The sequence below is a fragment of the Dipteris shenzhenensis genome, chromosome 28 (genome assembly GCF_047967505.1).
Source record: "Dipteris shenzhenensis isolate YYH24624 ecotype China chromosome 28, Dip_SZ_1.0, whole genome shotgun sequence".
NCBI lineage: Eukaryota > Viridiplantae > Streptophyta > Polypodiopsida > Gleicheniales > Dipteridaceae > Dipteris > Dipteris shenzhenensis.
Window position 1 is genome coordinate 33121871 of NC_141623.1, and position 23356 is coordinate 33145226.

The 23356-nt window shown below is 44.5% G+C and overlaps 1 protein-coding gene across 1 annotated transcript in view; it reads right to left on the minus strand.

Annotated features, from left to right (window-relative positions):
• The window catches only part of LOC147883472 (nucleoid-associated protein At4g30620, chloroplastic-like), a 30239-nt gene extending 15132 nt beyond the window's left edge, over window positions 1–15107 (minus strand). The window contains exons 1-2 of the mRNA XM_087399710.1: window positions 14855–15107; window positions 14446–14588 (exon numbers count right to left, since the gene is read on the minus strand). Coding sequence (XP_087255836.1) covers window positions 14446–14588; window positions 14855–14915 — 204 coding nt within the window. The 5' untranslated portion in view covers window positions 14916–15107. The remainder of the gene's footprint in view (window positions 1–14445; window positions 14589–14854) is intronic.
• Between the last annotated feature and the right edge of the window lie 8249 nt (window positions 15108–23356).

Here is a 23356-nt window from a genome sequence, read left to right on the forward strand (position 1 = left end):
GATTGATCCAAGGAGGAGTCACAGCCACTAGCCATCCTTCTCTTGGACTTCGAGAAGGGCCAAGGCCTACGACAGGGTGGAGTGGTCTTTCCTCGAGGGCACTATGAGGAGATTGGGTTTCTCAGACCGATGGGTCAGAGGAGTTTCAGCGCTATACGCAAGGAGCTCTAGTCAGATGATTATCGGAGGACACACAGGCGAGGCCTTTCCTCTCTCTCGCTCCATCCGCCAGGGCTGCCCACTCGCTTCCTTCCTCTTCTTGTTTGTAGCGGAGGCTCTGGGCTACTACTTGAGATCACAGGTGGCGGGTCTCACAGGGTTGAGGCTCCCAATCACACAGGAGGAGGAGCTCCTTGACTCGGAGTTTGCAGATGACACGGCCTTGTATGTTGAGGGCACCACAGTGAGTCTAGAGAGAGTCAGAGGCGCCTTGGCTATCTATTGTGAGGCCTCAAGAACACGGATCAACTGGACGAAATCCATAGGCTTCTTCACGAGCTTTGAGGAGACATAGGAGATCCGTGAGTGGGGGAGTGACTTTGGTTTCAAAAGGATACCGCGGGGCCAGACAGCGAGATACCTCGGATGCCAAGTGGGTATTGACATCACAACAGAGCAACACATTGCCCCGGTCCTTGAGAGTGTTCAGCGCAAGCTTCTCTGTTGGAGCTCGGCCAAACTCTCCCTCGCAAGTCGTGCCTTAGTAGCAAACCAAGTCATTCTTGCCACTGCCTAGTATATTGCCTCTTGTTGGTGCTTTCACAGAGGATGCATTGGGCAGCTCCGACGGTTGGTACGAAACTTCCTCTGGGCAGGTTCAGACGGCACGAGGAACACTAGGGCCCGAGTAGCTTGGCAGACAGTGATCATGCCGCAGGCACTGGGAGGCTTGGGTATCATTGATCCAGAGATGCAGAGCAAGGCCCTTCTGGGCAAGTTGGTGGTTTGTGGTCTCACCCCAAGTGCCGAGCCTTGGAATCTCCTCTCACAGAGAGAGCTTCTGAGGAACACCCCACGCACTGGGGGACAGTGGCAGCCTTCACATAGATGGATCTTCTCAGAGGCCCCCCTTACGGGAAAGGGCTCCCCCTTGATGAGGAGCCTCCACAGGGTTTGGCAGAGACTAGCGGGGGACCTCATCTGTGCTCTGCCCAAATGCAGAGAGGAGATTGAGCACCAACCCCTTATGTGGCACCCAGAGGTCAGAGATCAGGAGGGTCGTATGCTTGGGCAGCAGACTCACATTGGCTAGGCACAGTGGGACAGTGGTCCAACAGGGTCTTTCGGTCGCTGGAGCAGACTACCTATGGAGGCAGAGGCGAGGCTTGATGCCATAGCGCATCTGAGAGGGGCAGGGCAACGGATGGGCGAGATCGACTTAGCCATTCCTGAGTCCTGGTGGGAAGGACTTCACATTTGGAGAGATAGCAGATGGTTGGGGCAGTTTTCCCGTACTAGTGTTCCCTTGAGGATTTTGATGCAACGTGGCAGCATGCACCCCAGCTTCTTCCATGTAGGACCTAGAGGCCTGCTTCAGCCCCTCACTGGGAGTGACCCTGAGATGGATGGGAGTCTTGATGGAATACACTAGCAGATGATTAGAGTGGTAGGATGCTTGGGGAAGGAGTGGCACATTGATCCCAGTATCTCAGAGCAGGACGCCTCTCGATGGCACCTCTGGCTATGGGATGAGGGAGGCCCACTGGGACCCGGGGGAGTGGTTCTGGCCCTCCTAAGACGGCCTAGCTGAGACGACAGATAAGGTGCCTTTCTTTTCCTACACCACATGGATTGGCTGGAGACTTCAGATGGACTCGTTGAGGTGGACTCCCTCGAGGGAAAGACACTAGGTGACCCAGAGAGTGCCCTGGGATGTTCGCTCCAGGTTTTGGACGCGGTTGTGGTCCAGCTTGCGGCCGCATAAGATTTCATACTTCTTCTGGCTGGTAGCCCACAGAGGCTTGCCCATCGGCCCATGGTTGGAGCAGATGCGAGTGGAGGGGCATTGCCACTGGTGCTCAAATGGTGTTCTGGAGACTATCCCACACTGCCTATGGAGCTGTCGTAGCGCAACAAGGATCTAGATGAGAGCCCTCAGGATCATGACACGCATGCAGAGTATACACAGAGATTACACCTGGGGGATGGTGGCTTGGATGATAGAGGGAGGACACGCGTTTCAAATTGATGAGATCTCCCCAACCTACCAGATACAGGGTCAGAGCATTCAGAGGATTGAACTCCACGAGGCAGTCCCCCCTGACACCCTAGCTCCTCCTCGTCCTAGGGAGGACAGTATAGAGAAACGATAGGGTTTGCAGTGGAGCGATCAAAAAGTAGACAATACTCAGACACAACTGAAGAACGGAACTCAAAAAACATAGTGCCTGTCAATAATATGAAAAACTGAATACAAGAACCTCAAGCCGTCGTGTCTGAAGGACCGTGGCTGAGGTGAATAAGAAAGATGATTCCATGTAGAGAGACAGTAGAAAAGATAGCAGCAGAGGGAGCGTAACGCAGTCCTCTGTGTAGCTCAATGATGACGAGGATGATGAAGGGCTGGAGCTGCCCTAGGAAATAGCTGACATGCTCTGAGGAAGGAACCTTCACGCTATCTAGAATAGCAACATGATGAAGAAAAGGAGCTGATCTGGGGCAGAAGGAGCTGATCTGGAGCAGAGGAGCACAAGGGGACAGATCTGGAGTAGGATGGGACAGATCTCGAGCAGAAGGAGCTGATCTGGAGCAGAGGAGCAGAAGGGGACAGATCTGGAGTAGGATGGGACAGATCTGGAGCAGAAGGAGCTGATCTGGAGCAGAGGAGCAGAAGGGGACAGATCTTGGAGTAGGATGGGACAGATCTGGAGCAGAAGGGACAGAGCTGAAGTAGAGGAGCAGATCTGAGCAGAGGAGCAGAAGTTGGGACAGATCTGGAGGAGAGGATGGAGCAGCCAAGAGGCAGGAAGGAGAGGCAAAAGAGGAGGCAGCAGAGGAGGCAGAAGTGGAGGCAGCAGTGAAGGCAGATCTGAAGAGGAGAGGTAGATGGAGCAGGCAGGCCTGCAGCAAAAGATGGAGGAGATGAGGAGCAGCTGCAGGTCCTGTCCTGTCAGAGGAAGTGTGGGGGCAGAAGCCTTTTATAGGCCAGACCTAGCTGGTCGGCCAGCTGGTCAGTGGGCCTGCCAGCTGGTCGGCCAACTGGTCGGCCAAACCAACTGGACTTTCTGGCCATTTGTTTGGCTGAGATGGCTAGCCTGTGAGCTGTTTGATTGCCCCATAAATTGGGGATTGCTTAGTTGCTGAATACCCCCTCTCAATTGCCAATTTTGAGGGGCAAACATTGTGTGCTTGGAGCTTCGTGTAGAGATGTCGATGGTGGTGTTGGCTATCCCTGTGAAATGCCCAATAGAAGATCACAAGAGGAGTGCCCTTGCAAGGGAATTGTTCACTTCCTCAAGTGTCGTAGTTACACGTATGATACTAGATAGAAATAAGAACACTGTGAAGTTTGAGAGAATAAGCCACCCCCTCTCACCGCCGAAAGGTGGAGGAAAGAGCAAAGGTAAAGAACAAATTTGTCGTAGCAGGACTGATAATCTAGAGAGGCCGGAGCTGAACAGTGAGCCAGTGTGTGTCCAATCTTGGACCTCAGGAGAGAGGAGTCTATCCCCGCCTCCATGCAGGTAGAAGTTTCGAAACAACAGTCATCTAGACACATCTGAACAGAAAGGGTCCCGCCTAGGGATAACTTGTAGATACTGGAAGTCGATGCCGATGGTGGTAGAGGTGAAGGATCATGACCCCCTCTTTCGAAGGAATGGGGAATGTCAAGCCAGAAACCGAAAAAGGAGGGAGGGATGGTAGTAGAAGATGGAGTTCTGAAAGGGAGGGAGGGATGGGAGTAGAAGATGGAGTTCTGAAAGGGAGGTAGGGATGGGAGTAAAGGATGGAGTTCTGAAAGGGAGGGAGGGATGGGAGTAGAAGATGGAGTTCTCTCCCTTAGTGCGCAACGGAATGAAGAGGAAAAAGATATGTTCATAGGAGTGATGCTCCCCGTACCTATGGTCTCCATGAAAAATCAGAATCTTTAGATCACCAGAGATCTGGGGTCTTTAGATCACCATGGCTCTGATACCATATAGAGAAACGATAGGGTTTGCAGTAGAGCGATCAAAAAGTAAGACAATACTCAGACACAACTGAAGAACAGAACTCAGAAAACATAGTGCCTGTCGGTAATATGAAAAACTGAATACAAGAACCTCAAGCCGTCGTGTCTGAAGGACCGTGGCTGAGGTGAATCAGAAAGATGATTCCATGTAGAGAGACAGTAGAAAAGATAGTAGCAGAGGGAGCGTAACGCAGTCCTCCGTGTAGCTCAATGATGACGAGGATGATGAAGGGCTGGAGCTGCCCTAGGAAATGGCTGAAAACCAGCATGCTCTGAGGAAGGAACCTTCAGGCTATCTGGAATAGCAACATGATGAAGAAAAGGAGCTGATCTGGGGCAGAAGGAGCTGATCTGGAGCAGAGGAGCAGAAGGGGACAGATCTGGAGTAGGATGGGACAGATCTGGAGCAGAAGGAGCTGATCTGGAGCAAAGGAGCAGAAGGGGACAGATCTGGAGTAGGATGGGACAGATCTGGAGCAGAAGGAGCTGATCTGGAGCAGAGGAGCAGAAGGGGACAGATCTTGGAGTAGGATGGGACAGATCTGGAGCAGAAGGGACAGAGCTGAAGTAGAGGAGCAGATCTGAGCAGAGGAGCAGAAGTTGGGACAGATCTGGAGGAGAGGATGGAGCAGCCAGGAGGCAAGAAGGAGAGGCAGAAGAGGAGGCAGCAGTGAAGGCAGATCTGAAGAGGAGAGGTAGATGGAGCAGGCGGGCCTGCAGCAAAAGATGGAGGAGATGAGGAGCAGCTGCAGGTCCTGTCCTGTCAGAGGAAGTGTGGGGGCAGAAGCCTTTTATAAGCCAGACCTAGCTGGTCGGCCAGCTGGTCGGTGGGCCTGCCAGCTGGTCGGCCAACTGGTCGGCCAGTTCTGGTCGGCCAGACCAGCTGGACTTTCTGGCCATTTGTTTGGCTGAGATGGCTGGCCTTTTGGCTGGCCTGTGAGCTGTTTGATTGCCCCATAAATTGGGGATTGCTTAGTTGCTGAATAGACAGTGTTTGGGAGGTGGTAGCCAGCATCACGGCTTGGAACATTTGGGTGGCTCGGTGCAGTCTTGTGATGGGAAAGCACCCGGTTCCACCCTCGGCTACCTTGGTTACCATCTGGCAGGATATCATTTACACTCTACGGTCCACCTGGGAGCGCGGGACTCCAGGCTCCAAGGCGACTATTGAGAGGCGTGCTTGTTTCTGCAAGGCTTGGCCTGCAGGTGTTTTCTACATCTTCACTCCGCGAGGGATTCGCTGTCTGTATAGTCCCCCCACTTGGCTGTTAGCCCCAGTTCTAGAGATCCCCTAGGCAGTGAGCTAGGCTTCTTTGGAACAAGCCGGTTTTTCTTTCTGCCTTTTTCGGTTTTTTCATACTCAGCACCTTCAGGGCTGTTGTCTTGTATGAAATCTTTCAAGCATTAATAGAAGGTTCCTTTCTTTGGGAGAAAAAAAACAAAAGCAAATAGGCAGTCAAAGTCCACAAATAAGATTTTGATCAAGATATTGATGAAAACTGTGAATCAAAACAAGACTGATTGGGATTAGACTGTAAATTCTGCTTTATGGACGTTTCGGACTGCCTATAAGACTACTACAAGACAAACTCCCTTTTCCTTAGCCTATGGATTGGAGGATGTGGTCCCCATGAAGTTTGTAGTGCCTAGTCTCCAAATTGCAACTCAGCCTAGAGGAATCAAAGGAACGTCGTCTTTCATAGCTCGGAGCTGTTGGCCCTACAAAAAATACAGTTGTATGGGCTGGACTCAAAGTTTGCATATGACACCTTTTTGTAAAGTGCTCAACTAACAACCCGATGAGGGTGAGACTTCTATAGCATGTTTATTGCCTAACTTCTGGGAACTTAATCACTTGGAACCAGCTAGTTAGTTTTTTCAGACACGGAGGGTTGTCTTGCTTGGTAGAGTGCCCTTAATTTTTATTGAATTCTTACAGATGAGACTATAGGCTATCTCTATCACGAGGTATGTATCGAGGGCATGAGTTTTTGAGCTTGCATGTGGGCTTGCATGTGGGCAAGACCCTGGGAAAAAATAGGGGGCAAGCCTTGGGTTGCCAGGTGAACAAACGGCCCCTATGATTAATTGTGCCTTGGGGTGAATTGAAGTCATCAGAGGACTCATAGAGTGGTCCAAGAGGGGCCAAGGGGCATGGACTATCACATGGCACCTACTATTCCCAAGCACAATACATGCATGCATGGGAGGGTGGCTAAGAGGGGTTTCGAGAGGACGTCGAAGAAAAGGAGGAAGCACTTGGGACTAAGAAAGTAACACCTAGACAGATAGACGAAGGGCTAGTCGACGGGCGTACGGCACACACATGAGCTCACGAGCCTAGATTTGGTACGGCAAGCTGAGGCGAGAGCTACATGCGTTGTACGTATTGAGTGTACGTAGGCTGTATGAGAATGTACGGATGTACACTGGCCTTGGTATGGTCTCAGAGCAGAACCCGTACGGACTGTTGTATAGAAGCTTACACGCTGTGTGCGGATCGCCTAGCACGAGTGTACGGATGCTCATCCGTTGTACCATTCACCATAGTACAGCTTGCAAGGTATGGTCCTTGTACAGATTGTGGTACAGGAGGCTATAAGGAAGACCAACATGTGGTATGTGTACCGGAGTCTATACAAAATACCAACGTACGGTCTGTGTACGGCCTATGCACGGGAGACTATACAGAAGGCAATACGGAGGGCTATCAAGTCCATATGCTCAACTGACATGCCCTTGTATGGCTGAGTGTGTATGAATATGCCTGAATAGTTGCAATTAATGCTGATTTCAGAGGCACTGGTTAAGCATTCTATTGCTCTTGTTGCGTAGAAGAACTTATAGTCACAAGCCTTTCTCTGTGATCAAGTGTCCTTGGATATGGACCCTATGTTTATGCTTTCTCCCTTTGCTAGGTGGACACTTGGGTCAGTTGTGGAGGGATTGTGTGACCACGCATTGGTTGCTAGCAACAATCCTAGGTTGAGTATAAGCCTTTTGAAACTGAAATGGATGCTCTTTTGCTCTGCTTGATGGAGGAATCTTTCAGTAGAGAATGTGCTTAGGTTTCCCTAGGAGATAGTGTACATATAGGCAATGGTTGCTAGGCAGATGGCACATGTTTGGTACAGCCTCATAGCTGAATAGACGAGGGTCAAGGACATGCTTGAGATGGGAAGTATCCATGGAGCCCATAGAGATTTGGTACATGTGTGACAGCCATCGTGTTTGCTGGTCTCACATGCACTGAGGAATGCCATTGAGCAGATCCGAATCTCATCCCATCACCTAAGGATCGAGGCAGGGAGAGCCATAGGGAAACCTAGAAGAGCAACGGTTTTGCACGCTATGCACATGGCAGAGGTGGAGACAGAGGAGCACTTCCTATGCATTTGCTCCACCTACTATGAGTCCCAAGGACGATACCACTGCCTCTTTCAGGAGGGACATGGATTCGGGCCACTCTCTCGGCTAATCCACTTCCATGACCAGGTCTCAGTTGGCCTTACTGATGGGGATGGGGTTAGAGAGACGTTACTGCAGCAAACCAAACAGCAACAAATGACAGTGCCACAGGAGACAGATCGAGCACAGCGACATGTCACTGACTTCTATGCCTTGAGTCAACCCCGGTCACGGTGGGGTAGAGGAGGAGGAGATAGCTAACATGAGGGCAGCATGGATCAGCGGGAAGAGATGGCACGGAGCGGTGAAGCCACCACACACGATGCAGAGGCTAACCAAAGCACACACTATATAGGTCCATCCCATCACTACTCTACTAGGGGAGCCCGTCTAAGCTGAGGTGTAACTCTTAATATGGCCCACTAGATAAAGAGATCATGGAGACCACACTCCTGGCCACAACGAGAGACAGCTTAATAGACATAGATACGAGACATATCCGTGTCTCATCGGAAAGCCACCTTGGCACCTGGTTATGTTTTCGGAGCGCTAGCTTTGCATGCTTGAGTTTGTGAGGTTTTTTTTTTAAGCTTAGCATTAGCTTATCACCAGCAAGGGCCTTTGCGAGCCCTTTGCTACAACCCACAATGGCTTGTATGAGTTACTTTTTGGATTGTACTTTGTCTCATAGGCTTGCGAGGTTAATACCTGTGACGCAACAACGGACCAGAGCACGCCCGATGGAGGTCCATCCCATTACAGCACTATTGGGAGGAGACGCCCGACCAGAGGCGTTACCATTGATATGGCCACCAGATACAAAGAGCTCGAGCCTCAGAGACCACACCCTCCACCATCGCGAGAGACGACCAAACAGACACAGATACGAGACATTTTTGCAGCTCACAGGAGAGCCACCATGGCACCTAGATATGTCTTCTGACTCCTACCCCGAGACTAAGTCTAGTTATTTGTCCTTAGTTTTGGATTTGGATTTGGATTTGGATTTGAAGTTTTTTGTATTTATGAGCCACCATGGCACCTAGATATGTCTTTTGACTTTTACCTCGAGATTGAGCCACCATGGCACCTGGATATGTCTTCTGATGTAACAATGACTATTTCACTGTCATATTTTTTAATCATTATTTTTACTTTCTTGAGATCTCATTTTTACTGACCACGCATGTGTGTATCCTTCTATGTGAGTTCTTGTGATAGGACTTCGCATCCTGGCCGGGCATCTTCTGCAACCATGTGCACATCTTCATCGGCAATTCAGAGTACTCTCTTTTCATGGCTAATCACCATGCATTGCTATCTCCAGTATAGCACTTGTCACCTTCAGTGTGACCCTTTTCGGACATTAGAGCTCTTATCGCCTTCAGAGCGGTCAATCGCATTCAGTACAATCTGTCGCCTTCAACAGGACCAGTCACCTTCAGCATGGCTCTATCACCTTCAGTATGATCTACCGTCTTTAGTACAATCTTGTTTTGCCATCTCTAGCATGGCCTATGTTTACCATCTTTAGTATGGTCTTTTGTTACCATCTTCAACACGGTCTCTCTCTTTGCCATCTTCAATATGGCCATGGATCTTTAGTGTCCATCATAGTCACATCCAGTGACAAGATGCCAAAAGCTAGTGCATGGGGTGGACTTCACACTAGTGAAGTTACGAGTCCAATGACTCTCTTACCGAATCACCCTCCACCTGGTATTAAATTACCAACATGCCGTACGAGATTGATGACCCCTCGCACATCCACAAGAATTCTCTAGACCGGATTGTTCTACTCCTAACACCTTCAATGGCTTTGGGAGTGAGCCTTGGTGTGTTAGGCTATGATACTTAGTCAATGAGGACAGATCTAGATCACATAGTCTTGTGAGTTGGAAGTGATCTCAAAACCCAATCCATGAGTATCTAGTTTCTAGGGCTTTCTAAGAGCTAAAAGATAGTTCCACTTTGGTAGAATTCTAAGTTGTTTTAGTTGGATACAAGCAATTTAAGTTCTAGGGTTAACTAAGTCCTAGGCCGTAGATTAATTCATTGTGTGCATGGGTAGAGGGGTCATCGGGCAAATTTTTTAAGATACCTATTTAAAGTATTCAAATAACTCCTAAAATCTATTATAACAAATCAAATACTATAACTAGAAAATAAAATATTAGAAATCGTTTTTTCAGCTTTTCAAAGCTTTTTCAGCCTGCTTTTAGTGCTTTCTCAGCTTTTATTAGCTTTCTGCTTTCACCCAAGGTCTATATAAAGTTTGGGCTCAATTCTAAGCAGTCACAATTGCTCTCTTTGCAAATTTGCACCCTCTCCTTGCAAATTCGCCCTCTTCCTAGCCATCCTCCTGCTGTAATTTTTTGCTTCAGCCTACCTTTCTTCCTTTCCAATGCGCAAGACAAGTCACGGGGCAAGTATTCTTCACATATTTCACTTTTATCAACCACTACACTTTCTTTACGCGCTGTTTTTCTCATATTCAGTTCCGCTTTTTGTCTTTCAGGCTACCAGAAAGTGATTTTCAGCTTTCGTTTTTCACTCATGGGGCTTTCTAAAACTGATGTTATTTATACTAAACCTGTTCCCTTCATTTTCAAAAGGTTCTAACCTCGTTTAGGTTGAAAACACTAGCTACTTCAGTTGTGGGATATGTTTTCCAGAGTCTAAGGTTTCTATACTAACCCTAACAGGTAGAATTTGAGTTTCTTGTGTTTCAGGGATAAGGAGGACCAAGACATTTTATGCGGCTTTCTCCACCTGGTACCGGGCCAGGGGCTGCTTTCTTGAATGATTCTCAATCACTGTACATCTAAGTCTCACTTTGAAAAGAAAGATCATTGTAATAGTCCTATATTTGATTCTTGGTCTAAAACTCCGGATTTCCCAGAGGGGGTTTTGTCCAAGGATCTGTAATCCCCACTGATGTCATCAGTGGGTGTAGACCACAGTATAAAAATATGCTCTCACACATACAAATCCACACACCCACACATACTTGAGCATCCATTCATACAAAGTCTTCTCTAAGTTTATTAAGTTATTCGACTGGAAATCACGCTTCTATGTAAGTAAGACTTGACATCTGAATCCTACCCCGAGACTAAGTCTAGCTATTTGTCCTTAATTTTAAATTTTGAAGTTTACATGAGGTCTTTTCTCTATACTTCTTATTTTAGTCCAGTATCGTATACTTAGCAAAGGGTCTTAGTGAGCCCTTTGCCTCAGCCCTTTGTGGCTTGAACGAGCATGTGTCACCCTCCCTCCCTCCCTGCTTCTCTCTCTCTCTCTCTCTCTCTGCCACTGTTTCAATATAGACTTGAGGCAGGCGTATACCAACCCACCAGGCTACACACAAATTCATCTTCTAGATGCACTAGGGATCTCGATTGGTCACTTCGAAGTATGTTCACACACGCTACAAGTTGAGACAGGATAGGCATAGGACATGCCACGTGAGAGACAAATCTGAACTTTATGTGAGATGTAGAAGGCCGAGACAAAATTTCACTTTGCATTCAAATGCCTAGTGTACGATGAGATCCGTGGACGACATCATTGTCTTTTAAATAGCGGTTGGCCCACTCAGAGAGTTTCTAGCACATCCTGATCACGACATGTGGCCACTTTTCTCCTTGATCAACTTATACGAGCACAGAGGACAGCACAGGAGAGACTTGCTAAGCCCAACCAGAGCACGATCGTGGTTTTTTCCTCCAATGACCCGAGTAAGGACTGCAGACATATCCTCTCTTTTCAACGCGAGGCGACAAACCGATGAAGTGACAACTGCACTTGTCATACAATAGGCTGACTCATGGAGTGATCGACTTGGGACAGCTCGAGCGTCCACAACGATCTATCACCAACTTCGAGCGTCCACAACAATCTATCACCAACTTTCTTCCTCGTCTCGCCAGCCCTCACCAAATCCAGAGCCACTGACAAACGAGCTCCTCTTGTCTCTCCTAAGTGGTCTGGTGGAGTTGGTCCCATAGACACCATACTAGGTCCAACCATTCGCACGAACACATGACCGATTGGTAGGCCACCAAGGGCTTTCCCCTTGGTGTTCCCCTTTGGGTTTTTCTCGCAGTGACAAATTGATGTATTACTTTTTTCTTGTCATAGACATCACCCTTGGATATGGGTGCTCGTTTACCGGACCCACCTTTAGCTTTATTGTATCTGATTTTTTTCAATCTCACGGATCCTTTGGTCCTTCGTAGATGTAAATAAACTTTCTTTCTTTCTCCAACATTCACAATTCCCGCTATACTAGATCGCATGAACACTGCTAATGAGAGAAATATGTAGGCCCCATTGTATATTACATTGCTATCAAAGTCAAAAGTTTTTTCCTGTAGAATAGGAAAAGAGGACTTGATTGGTGGTGGGACCAACCAAATGACTTTTGCTACTTTGGTTTGGACAAAGGATAGGAGTTCCTTTTCTCCAAATGGGCACATGGTTCCCTTATTAATAAACTTCTTGATCATGATGCTCTTCTAGGGCTTGTGGAGCTGTAAGCCCCCCATAATAAGAGCCTCTGTCCGATGAGCATGTCACTACCTCTCTCCCTCTGTTAAAATACAAATAAAAATAAAAGATGGATAACAAAACTACTTTGAACAAGGACACTTTAAAAAATCTTATATTTCTTGTGTAAATGTATAAAGTAACCTTAGGCAAGAATTTGGTTGTGTTATGGCCACACGTTGGCCTTTGATAGGCCTATAGCTTTTAGAAGGAACTATAGACCGAAAACCATAAACTCAACCAATGGTGCACCGATGCAATTGAACATTCAAAGCTCAATAGTGTGAATGCAACTATGAAAAGCACGATCTCAACCCTAGCACAAATAGACCAGCTTCAACTTTTACCTTCCATATACAAGTGAGTACAAGTACTCGTGAGCACTGCTTTAAGTTCTTCCAAATGCAAATGATTGTCAAGATGAATGAACGATGCAACCACTTGCAAATACAAAGAGATTTGCAAAGTGTGTGTGTGTGTGTGTGTGTGTGTGTGTATGTGTGTGTATTGTGAGAGAGAGAGGAACCAAAATAGAAGGGGACCACTTGGCAACAAAGTGTGTGGGACACTTTTTAACAAAAATGTAACTAGAGCGTTATTCTAGAAGATGCTATTCACATGTTAAAGATGTGACATCTATAAAACTGAAAATTATTAATACATATAATACACCCTCCCAAACAGACAATGATCGTTAGTATGAAATTACGAGTTACACATGTTACACCTTCCACAAAATCGATGCTCATTAGCATGGATGCATCCATAAAAAGCAAAAACACGACGACATCAACTCAAAAAATGTAAAACAGCTTCAGAAAAAAACCAAGCCCAGTTTACTATGGAAATCATTTAAGCATTCCTCGATCCAAGTCATGCTAACTAAATGTGTTCGTCAAGACATTACAAGATACTGTGATACTTAAAATATGAAGCTACACCAATAGAATTGTAGTGACTCACACCCAAAAACATTCACAGGCGGGCTTGAATGGGCACTCCCATTACACACCGGCCACCCATTGTGAGATCATTAAAAACTAGGTGTGCACGAATGGGCACCCCTTTTACACACCGCCCAAGTACAAACCCTTTTTGTAAAAATGAGGACCCGGATGGGTGTGGAGCTGGGGGACCCAAATCGTTATGGTGATTGGCTGAATTCAGCCCTGCCCATCGGTGGGCAGCCAAGCAAGGAAGGCCTTTCTCATAACGTGGACTCCACGTTGGATTAAAAGGTCTAAGCTTGGCCAGTGTATGTGTAAAGAGGTGCCCGCCCAAACCTTAAATCGTGGCTTTCTATTCAACCTTGGACACCATTTGGTGTGTAAACAGCCTAAGTGTCACTTGCCTAACCAAGCTTTAAAAAACCGTAGTTTCTAAACATAGACAAGTGAGTACAAGTACTCGTGAGCACTCCCTTCAATTGGTTCTGTCAAAGGAAAACAATTGTCAAGATGAATGAATGATTAATTTGCAACACCTGTGATGGAAGCCCGTGTATAGGAAAGTTCGAATGATTAAACTCTATAAGAGAGAGAGAGAGAGAGAGAGCTCTTAAAACAAGTGAATACATTCAAGAGGCCTGCCCTGGCAAATTGAAAGCTGAGAGAGAGAGAGAGAGAGAGAGAGAAGAAGAAGAAGAAGCTTAGAGAGAGAAGAAGAAGAAGAGAGAGAGAGAGAAAGGGGAGAAAATCATGGCCAAATTTTTGAAATTACTATAATGGGATTAGCTTCTTGCAGAAATCACCATTGCTTAAGGCCTAGCCAAGGGAAGGCCAAAAAATGGGGAGAGAGAGTAAGGGGGTAGAGAGAAAGGGGGAGAAAAAAATGGGGAGAAAGAAAGGGGAGAAAAAAATAGGGACCAAAATAGCAATAAATCCACATCATTTTCCCTTTCTTAAAGGGAAACACCTTTACTAAAGCCTTCCCTCCTAGGGCAGGCCAAAAAGAAAGTGTGTGTGAGCGAGTCTGAGAGCAAAATAGAAGAGGGCCACATGGCAACAAAGTGTGTGGGACACTTTTTAACAAAAATGTAACTAGAGCACTGCCTGGAAGGCAGTGCTAAAAACGATATAGTCAGTCAGATGTAAATGAAAGGTTCCTTAAAACGACAAATTTCTAGGACAAACCAAAAAGAGGCAGCTGGTGAAGCGTCCCCCCGCATATGGACATCTTCAATTACACTATGATTCGTACTCTAGATGAATCTGCCATGATTTGCTTCAAGATCAAACAAGCTGAATTCTGCTACCAATCCGGAAGACATAATATAAAAGGACTTTGTAGGGAAAGATTGCTGGGTCAAAACAGACCTTCTTAGAAGCGTCGTCTGGATTATCGGTGCTTTCCTTCTTTCCTCCAAAAAGGTTCGTCACTTTCAGAATGCCCTTGCGATAGCCTTGCTGACCCGAATGTGAGACACGGCATCTAGCTGGGCCCCATGCACATTCTGCATCTGCAAAATGGGAGTTAAAACTCAGACTTTGATATACGTCTTAGTTTTGGAAATGCTTGTTAATTCCTGGTCGATCATATGCAACCACAGCAATCAAGAGAGATGCAAATGCCAGGCGCAGACTGACATGAACAAGGCTGCGAATTAGACCTCTGGAGAAGGAATCAGAATGAGGAGGAAGCGAGATGTGGGTTGAGCTGGAGGGAGGTTACGAAGGGAGTGAAACGAGGGACCAAAGAAAGAAGATGAAGAAGGGGAGGACTCACGGTAAGGGGAAAGGGGGAGAAATCGTGGAGCTGAAGAGATGGAAGCTGAGAGGGAAGCCATAAGCCCTCAAGGGCTTTACTTTGCTCTTCAGCTCCTCCTGGTCGTCGTCTTCTTCTTCCTCTTCTTCTTCTACTTCTTCTTCTTCTTTCTGTGTTGCTTCTCGTAAGCTCCAAAAAAACCCTTATCGTCTTTTACTCACCCTACCTCAATTGACTTGTATCATGGGTCTCTAGTATCTGTCTACATAGGCTTTAGCGCACATGCGGCTCTCTTGTTTAGTCTTTACGTCACTAGAGGTTAGCCCACCCGGCCACAACTTGTGGGTGTGCGCTTAGCCCACGCGGCAAACGCTTACTTTCGTGTGTGCCGGCCTTGTGTTCAAGCCCTAGGCGCAGCTCAAGATGGGGTGTTGTTAGCACTTATCCCAAAAAACCCAACAACAAATACTAAAACTAAACCCCTACGGCATCCTCCAAAAGGCGGTGTGAAGGGCTACCATCCTAGCTGGCCCACTAGGAGCGACGGGGTCGGACACTGACACGGAAGATTTGTGTCCGGCCCATGAAGGCCAGCCCCGCCATGACCAACACCTCCAGTTGCTACATGATTGGCCCAATCACGCATTGGTGACATAAATTAGCAGCCTGATGACCACAAGCTGGTGTGAACCACCACACTCGCGGCAATCCTCCAATTCTATTTCCTCCTCCATGGGCAAACGAGTGGTTTGAACCCACTGTAGGAACAGGGTTTTTATCGAGAAACTAATTGGAGGGTGGAGATATCTAACTCAAGGGTGGAGAAACCTAATAATATGGTGGGAAAAGGGTTTTTATGGGAAATACTAATTGGAGCATGGAGATATCTATCTACAAGGATACATGTTGAAAATATCATATTGTTTGGTGAAACTGTGGATTTTATGTCATTTGAGATCTTTCTTCCTCAAAACTCTATGGTTTTGTGGAAAAAAGATAGTAAAAAAATGTGGGCCTCATGCCACCTTGACATTAAATTTCATATTCCCCATGCAACTACCACAATGTCGTAAGGCATTTAGACTTCCTTTAAAGACAAGGCAATCAAAAACCATCATTTAATGCAAGATAATGTGTTTTTTTTTTTAATGCCAGATTTATTACAAGGGGCGGTCAACCCTAAGCAAAAAAAGACCAATTATAAAAGGTGGCCTACATGTGGGCTTACTACTCTTGGCTAATGCTACACGCATCGAGTTCAAACTCAACCCCAAACCACAATTTCCATTAATGCATGGCTAATAATTGGGCCTTTGACCGTGTGATCCAACTCATGTCCCTAAGGTTATATTTAACCAAGTCTAAGATAATTGACTCCTTGAATCCAAACTTAATCCTGCACTAGAAGGCAACACTACCTCCCACGTAGCTAACATAACTGATATGAGAACATACGACCATCATGGATGGCAGGTAAGTGGTATCCCCCAGTAGGAAATCCTCCATTGGGATCCCAAGAAGGAATTCGTCATCGATGGAGAGCGGTGGATCACCAATTCCACTTTCCTCCAGACTTCATGCATCACTTGGCAATTCCATATTGGGGGCACAAAAGAAACAGGGAGGCGCTTGGCAAGTCTACCACTAGCAACAGGACAGCCCTATGTTGATAATCTTCCATAGGAGGAAATGAGCTTTCCCTGCACCACAGGCACCCCAAACTTCTCTAATCAAGACCTCCACCGCACAGGGCCTTTCCTCAAGACCCATTTTCGATTTAGGTCCAAAACTTGAAACTAAACATTGACAAGAGGCCAATACACTACCCTAGTAAAAAGTTTGCGAAGGGGAGTTGTCCCAAGGGACCACTGATTCGATCTCAAATCTTGGGAGATCACATAGCATTGGTGATCCAATATGAAGCCTTGTGGACCAATTATGGAAGGGAAGCTCTTTAAGACATAGCATCTTCATCACAAGCACCTCAAAGTCTTTCTAGGATAGAGCACATAGAGAGAAACGAGTGCTGAACGAGTGCTTTGTCCATCCTCACCCATACATACATACACACACACACATACATACATACATACATATACACATACATACATACATAAATATAAATGTGTGTGTGCGTGTGTGTGTGTGCGCACGTGAGAGAGAGAGAGAGAGAGAGAAGCCTTCTATTCTTTCACATTTTAAAAGAAGTTCGATTCTTTCATGCCTTAAAAGCCTTACCGGTTCTAACTTTTTATGCATTTGTTTTTTCTCACGTCATGCTTGCTTTCGGTCATCCTCTATCTAGCATGAAATAAGAGCATTAAAATGGGGCCCGACTCCTCTTTTGTTCATAAAAGCATGTGACACATGTGTAATCTTTACGCTTTGCACAGCAAGTTCCTTGAGTGTTTTGTTGAATTGCTAGCCTTACCACAGTAAAGCTTGCCATTAACGACCTGAGAATCAAGATGGGTCAAATGTGGATTCAAAATTGCAATAGTCTTCAGAGTTAAACAAAATTTGTAGTGCTAGTCTTACCACACAAACATATGGTCATTGTGATTTTATAAGGACAACTCAAATCTCTTATTATTTAAAATTATTTGGATTGGAGCTGCAAATAGATACCATGCATGATGTATCTATGCTTCATCTGTGGAGGGTAGAGGAAGATCTATTCGATGGCCTAAGGCTAGTGCTAGTTGTAGTCCCATAGAAAGATTCTCAAGTTATTGCAAAAGAAGGCCCTGATGTATATGTTGGTCTGGGTCTGCTTGTTCTAATACACCTAGAGCTACCGAACGTATTCCAACCCACCATGTGCAAAGTTGTAGCTGCATAGCTAGGCAAAGCATTGTGCTTGCTAGGCCACTCACTAGATTAGTGACCCCTACACTTTCACCTTTTTGAACACTTCCCAAATACTACCTCAAGGGCAGATGACTGCGATTACTGGACCTCCACTACAAAAGGCTAGCCTGGCTAGACAGTGGCCACTGCCACCACTAGGGGGGTCTCCAACCAAGGGCTCTTGTAGTTGCTCCTCCGTGGGTGTCTCTCTCTCTCTCCTTGCATCTAGCACATTGCCTGTGGCGCTTTCGAGCCAGTTTGATTGGTTTCTTTTTCTTTTTTACCTGGGTCCCATTCTCCCTCTGAAGGTGTCACCTAGGGGGTCTAAAGCTCCTGCTGCTCCTATCCGAGGGGGTGTTGGCCTTGGCCTCCTGACTCTACCCACCCTACGGGGGTGGGGGGGAGGAGCCCAGCTCTAGCCACCATGAGGGCAGCAGTCTATGGCTAAATGACCCATGTGCTTGCAACGAAGACACCGGCCTGGTCACCCAGAAATCTCCACTCTCTAACGAAGTGTACCCCCCCAAGTATCTCGAGAAGGATCAACTATGGGAGGGACTCTGGGCTCTCAACCACCAGTCTGATCCTAGGGGCTTCATCATCTGCTACCACTGATGCAGCCGAATCTAGCAGGGACTCTAGCACCATGCCAAACGTTCTATCAATGGATGGGAGGATGGCTCTGTATTCCTTTGGGAGCCCTAGAAGCAAAGTGTCATTGAGAATCGGGGAACATGGTGTGTCATGTCCATGTCCTCCACTGTAGAGCCATGGTACCAAGGGAAGAGGTACACCAAATGCGGGCTAAGGAGGATGGGGCTCTACTTTACAAGTGTCAAGGTAGTACCGAGGGAGCTCATCTAGATGAGGAAGACTCCTCTTCCGTTGATGGTGACCTCCTGAAAGTGGTCGCCCTCTAGTGCCAAGCTCGCCTGGATCCACTCTCTCACATGTCTCCTTGTGGGTGAGAGGCCAACAATTCTGCCCATGACTGCCTTGTCCTAGAGGAACTGCATGCTACACCTATTGCTTGTCGGTTGGAGCATTACCACTCTTGGTGAGCTTTAGCCGTCACTATTCTCCTTTAAGTGCAAGGAGACATCTTCTTAGAATCATATACCCATACTTTTATTACAAATGACCTTTAGGACAACATACTCATGCACTTCTTTGCCTCTCATTTATTTATGCTTATTCAGGGAATGTTGCTATGGAGAGATATTGCATTATTTCTTTGTGTTTCTCTTCATAAATTGACGTATCAAATAAACTAGCATCAGGTAGTTGATCATCAATATCCTCTTTGGATCTCATCACGGTAGCTCATCATCTATCTCCTCTTTGGTGTAGGACCCAATGTAGGGTGAGTGATTTTCCTATAATGAGACCGACCAAGCTTCTAGATTATCTTCAAATTGAACTCCTAAAATATAAGCATCTACCTTATTAATTTTGTTTCATAAATGTTTTGTTTATTGAGAAAAACAATGCTTTATGATTCGTGGAAGAAACTAAAAGGATTTCCTAGCAAGTAATGTCGCAAATTTTGAATAGTGTATATTAATTCTTGGGCTCCCATATTGATTGTCGGTAATTATTCTTTGCCATTGAAATTTTATTATCTATTAGAGCCATTTTATAAACTAAATAGATCCACTAAGTCCATTGTACATTTTATTATCTATTAGAGCCATTTATATCTAATTACAAGAGTACATTTTGTGGCCAGCAATAGCATCAATGAAGGGAAAAGAAATGGATTTGTCTTTATTATGAAAAATACATCTAAATACATCCACTAAGTCCATTAAAGAGTACATTTTATTATCTATTAGAGCCATTTATATCTAATTACATCCACTAAGTCCATTAAGGAGAACATTTTGTGGCCAACAATGGCATCAATGAAGGGAAAAGAAATGGATTTGTCTTTATTATGACATTTATTTTTGGTAATCATTGGAAACCTATTAACTTGCCATTTGTCTTAGGGATAATAAAAATGGGGAAAATTCCCATGACCACATTAATCAAATAAATGAAGATGACCTACAAAACTTTATCAGGTCCTTCCTTCACCTGCAATGCATGGTTAAGATTCATTTGATAGTGTTGCTATCTAGTAGTGTTGCTATCTGATAGTGTTGCTATCTTTGACTTGAAATAGACGATAAGATTTTTTGCTTAACATCGTTATTTTTTATAGATTAATATCTGTGACTTTGGATATATGATAAGATTGTTTGCTTGAGATCTCTTAATTTCATGGAATTCATGATTTACTGTACAAGTGTGATGAACATTTAAATGAATATAGAAGCATATAATAAGACAATCTAAATTTAATACTCTCACCGGGAGACTCTCTTTAAGATGAGAATCACTATATATTTCAAGGTCATTCTTCATTGAATTAATCAGTGCTACCTTGATCTCCTCTCTCTCCTTCAAAGAGAGATAATTAGATTAATGTATTAAAATCTTTCAAATTTGAAACTTTCTACATTTGGAAGCCTAACAAAATAAAGTTATAACATTACAGTAAAATAAGAAAATTTTAAATAATCTAGATTTGTAAAATATATTGATTGTAATAACATATAAGCACTATAAACTAAAGAATAATAATAATTTTCAAAGCAATTACCATGACAATTGTATACTATAAAACAAAGAAAAGATATCTCATATTCAATAAAAGAGAACTGTCATTACATGAGATTCAAATGGATATTAAATCAGCTCAACATCTCAACTCAATGTCTCAAAGATCATAGATAAAAAGATCAACATCTCAAATGTCTAGTATTTGTCTATCAGGTGATTTGTTGGGTTGTTTTTTGTGTGATTCTTTCCTGTACACGATTTGGCCCAACCACTGTTGCATCCTCAAACAACTCTGCTAGCTCAGATTCTTCATTATTGAGGCAGGATGGGGCTCTCCAGACGCCATCTGTACTACTTCATTATCTACATAGGATTTAGTGCCAACTTTGTGAGATCATCATCAAGAAGATCATTGATGGCATAGACCCTTTGCAAGATGAATGCAGCTTGCAAAGGGTCTTTCTCTGTAGCAATACAGTTCCTCTTCTTTGAAGAGCACAAACAGTGATTGTTCTAGTCCCTACAAAGAAATCATAAACCCAATGATCCTGGACACTGGATAGTGAGAACAAATCAAGAAGCTCATTGATTAAACATTGGGGCTTCTGGTATGGGTTGATGATGGCTTTATTACCATCACTATACCTAAGTTTTCTAGTCACAACAGGAAAATGAAATACATTATCAACATTCTTGCATGGACAATGTAAGACTATTTTGGTCTTCTCAAATGAAGAGAAGTGGCCAATGGATATCATCTCAAAAGAATGGATCATCTTGTTTTTGGGAACATGCTTCAGATTAGTCTTCACCCTGTTAATCAAATCAATGAAAGGAAACTTAATAATATATTCAAATGTGTCAAGACAAATCTCTGTATAAACTATTGAGCAAGTTACAAAGCACTTACCACATCATGTTCTCCCAAGAATGGCTGTGATCCATAAGTGCCTTTGCAACTGATGGTACCTAGGTAGTGGAATGAAAAATAATACAGCTCTAGATTGGAGTTGTGTTATGTGCTTTGAATGATGAAACCATGGCATCAATTTGCTAATGTCCCAGAGCAATGCCATTTACACTTCCCTTTAGCTTGAAACCATAGGGAATGTCCACAATGGCTAACTTGTAGCCACGTGGGAATATTGGCAGCAAAATCTTTCATATCACAACAGAATACATAATGACTGAGTCTCAATGGGTCATAGCAAGGGCTGAAGCTCTTCATACTATCATCCTTCTCCAAAAGGACTAGCCCTTCTCACCTCTCCTTTTCAAGCCTTGCTGATTCAATGTGGGCAGGAAAATTTATTGGACAAGGGAAGTCCAACTTGTTTGATTTTGCTCTAGTTTTCTTCATCTCAAATAAAAAATAAATAAATCAATGCTATGTATATTTAAATCACTACTATGTAGGCTTAAACCAACAACAATTGCAAAAAGTAATAGGGTACTCAAATGCATTAGACAATGGATAGTCTGTGGAGTAATCTGCTCCCAGGCTTGTACGTTGAGTCTAACCATCATCTGCTCTTGCATTCTCATATAAGTTTCATGACTGCAATAATAAGAATATATTAGATTATACAAAAACATCTTATAAAAAGAAATGACAATAATAAGAATATATTGGATTAATCATACAAAAACATCTTATAAATAGAAATGAAAAATAAACTCATTCAAGAAAGAGTATAGATGCTTACTCTTCAAAAAGTAAAGACATCTCATCAAGGGAGAGCTCTCGTGCCTTAACCTAGGCCAATGTAGATAGGATGACTCTTTCATCCTTGACACCCTGCATGGATCTCCACACTATGATCTTCATATCATTTGAAAGGGATGATGACATCTGTCCTTTTTTTCTACCCTTTAAGAATCACATTGGGGTCATCATCCCTGGCTTTCATTCACCTCTCCCTTTTCCCACATATCAAAATTTCCTCTTGGGATATCCCACATAGGGCCTGGTCTAAATGGCAGTTGGAAGAACTAGTCATACCTCCTCATAGCATCTAAGCATTTGTTTTCATAAAAAAGCGAACATGTTTCCTAACAACAATAAATCCTAAATTGAAGTGTAACCTTTTCATTAGTTTTTCATAAAATCCAGGTATTCATTGTGGAGAAAATGAATCCTCTGTATAAAGGCCATGTCCTACCTATATTCATTATCATTATTGTGGTCCCAAGCCAACAAATTGCTCTCTTCCTTAGTGAGACCTACACAGATCTTACACTCTGTAGATTTGAAGTAGGGGGAGTTAAGATGCTTAGTGCACAATTGTCTCTGGGTCTCTACATTGTGGCAACCACCTTGATTACAAAATAATCATAGACATTTAGTCTATTTCTATTAAACTTATCCTTTGTCAAGACACTAAGATGGATCCACCATAACCAAAAGGGGACCACTGTGGTGGCAAAATGGTTAATCTTCATAGTTACTTTAACATTCTCCACATGAAGATGGTGGGGTCTGCAGCAACAGGCATGCAACCTGGAAAGAAAATGATTAGGCATGTTTGGCATAATCCCACACAGGGTCAGCTATATCATCGATCTAAACCATAAGGCCCACTGTAGGGACTGCATATGTCCAAGCTTTGCACGTGTCTTCTAAGCCCTCATGCATAACTTCATACACCAACGATCCCCATGACACGTGAGTCACCGTTGACACCACATCTTTGGCTCTATTGTCAGGGAGTTCAAGGTATGCTTTTGCATTGCACTTGATTTCTCTCATCATTTACCCATTACTCGTTGCTTCAAGCTTAGCTAGGAGAGGAATGAGTGAAGAAGTGTGTGTTTTGGATGAAAAAATATGAAGCTGTCATTTTCTTTTTGGAAAGCATTTTGGATCATGTGAAGCTTGTGTTTTATGTTTTTCACTATTTTGATAGCAAACTCCAACAAAAACACCCAAAAATGATGCTTTGAGTGAATTTTGAAGTTGGTTTGAAAGGAGAAATTGTCTTATTTATGATGTGTTAGGGACTGCTATCCTACCGGTCTAATAGGTGTTGACCCATGGCCTTGAACCTATTCCCACAATCCATCACC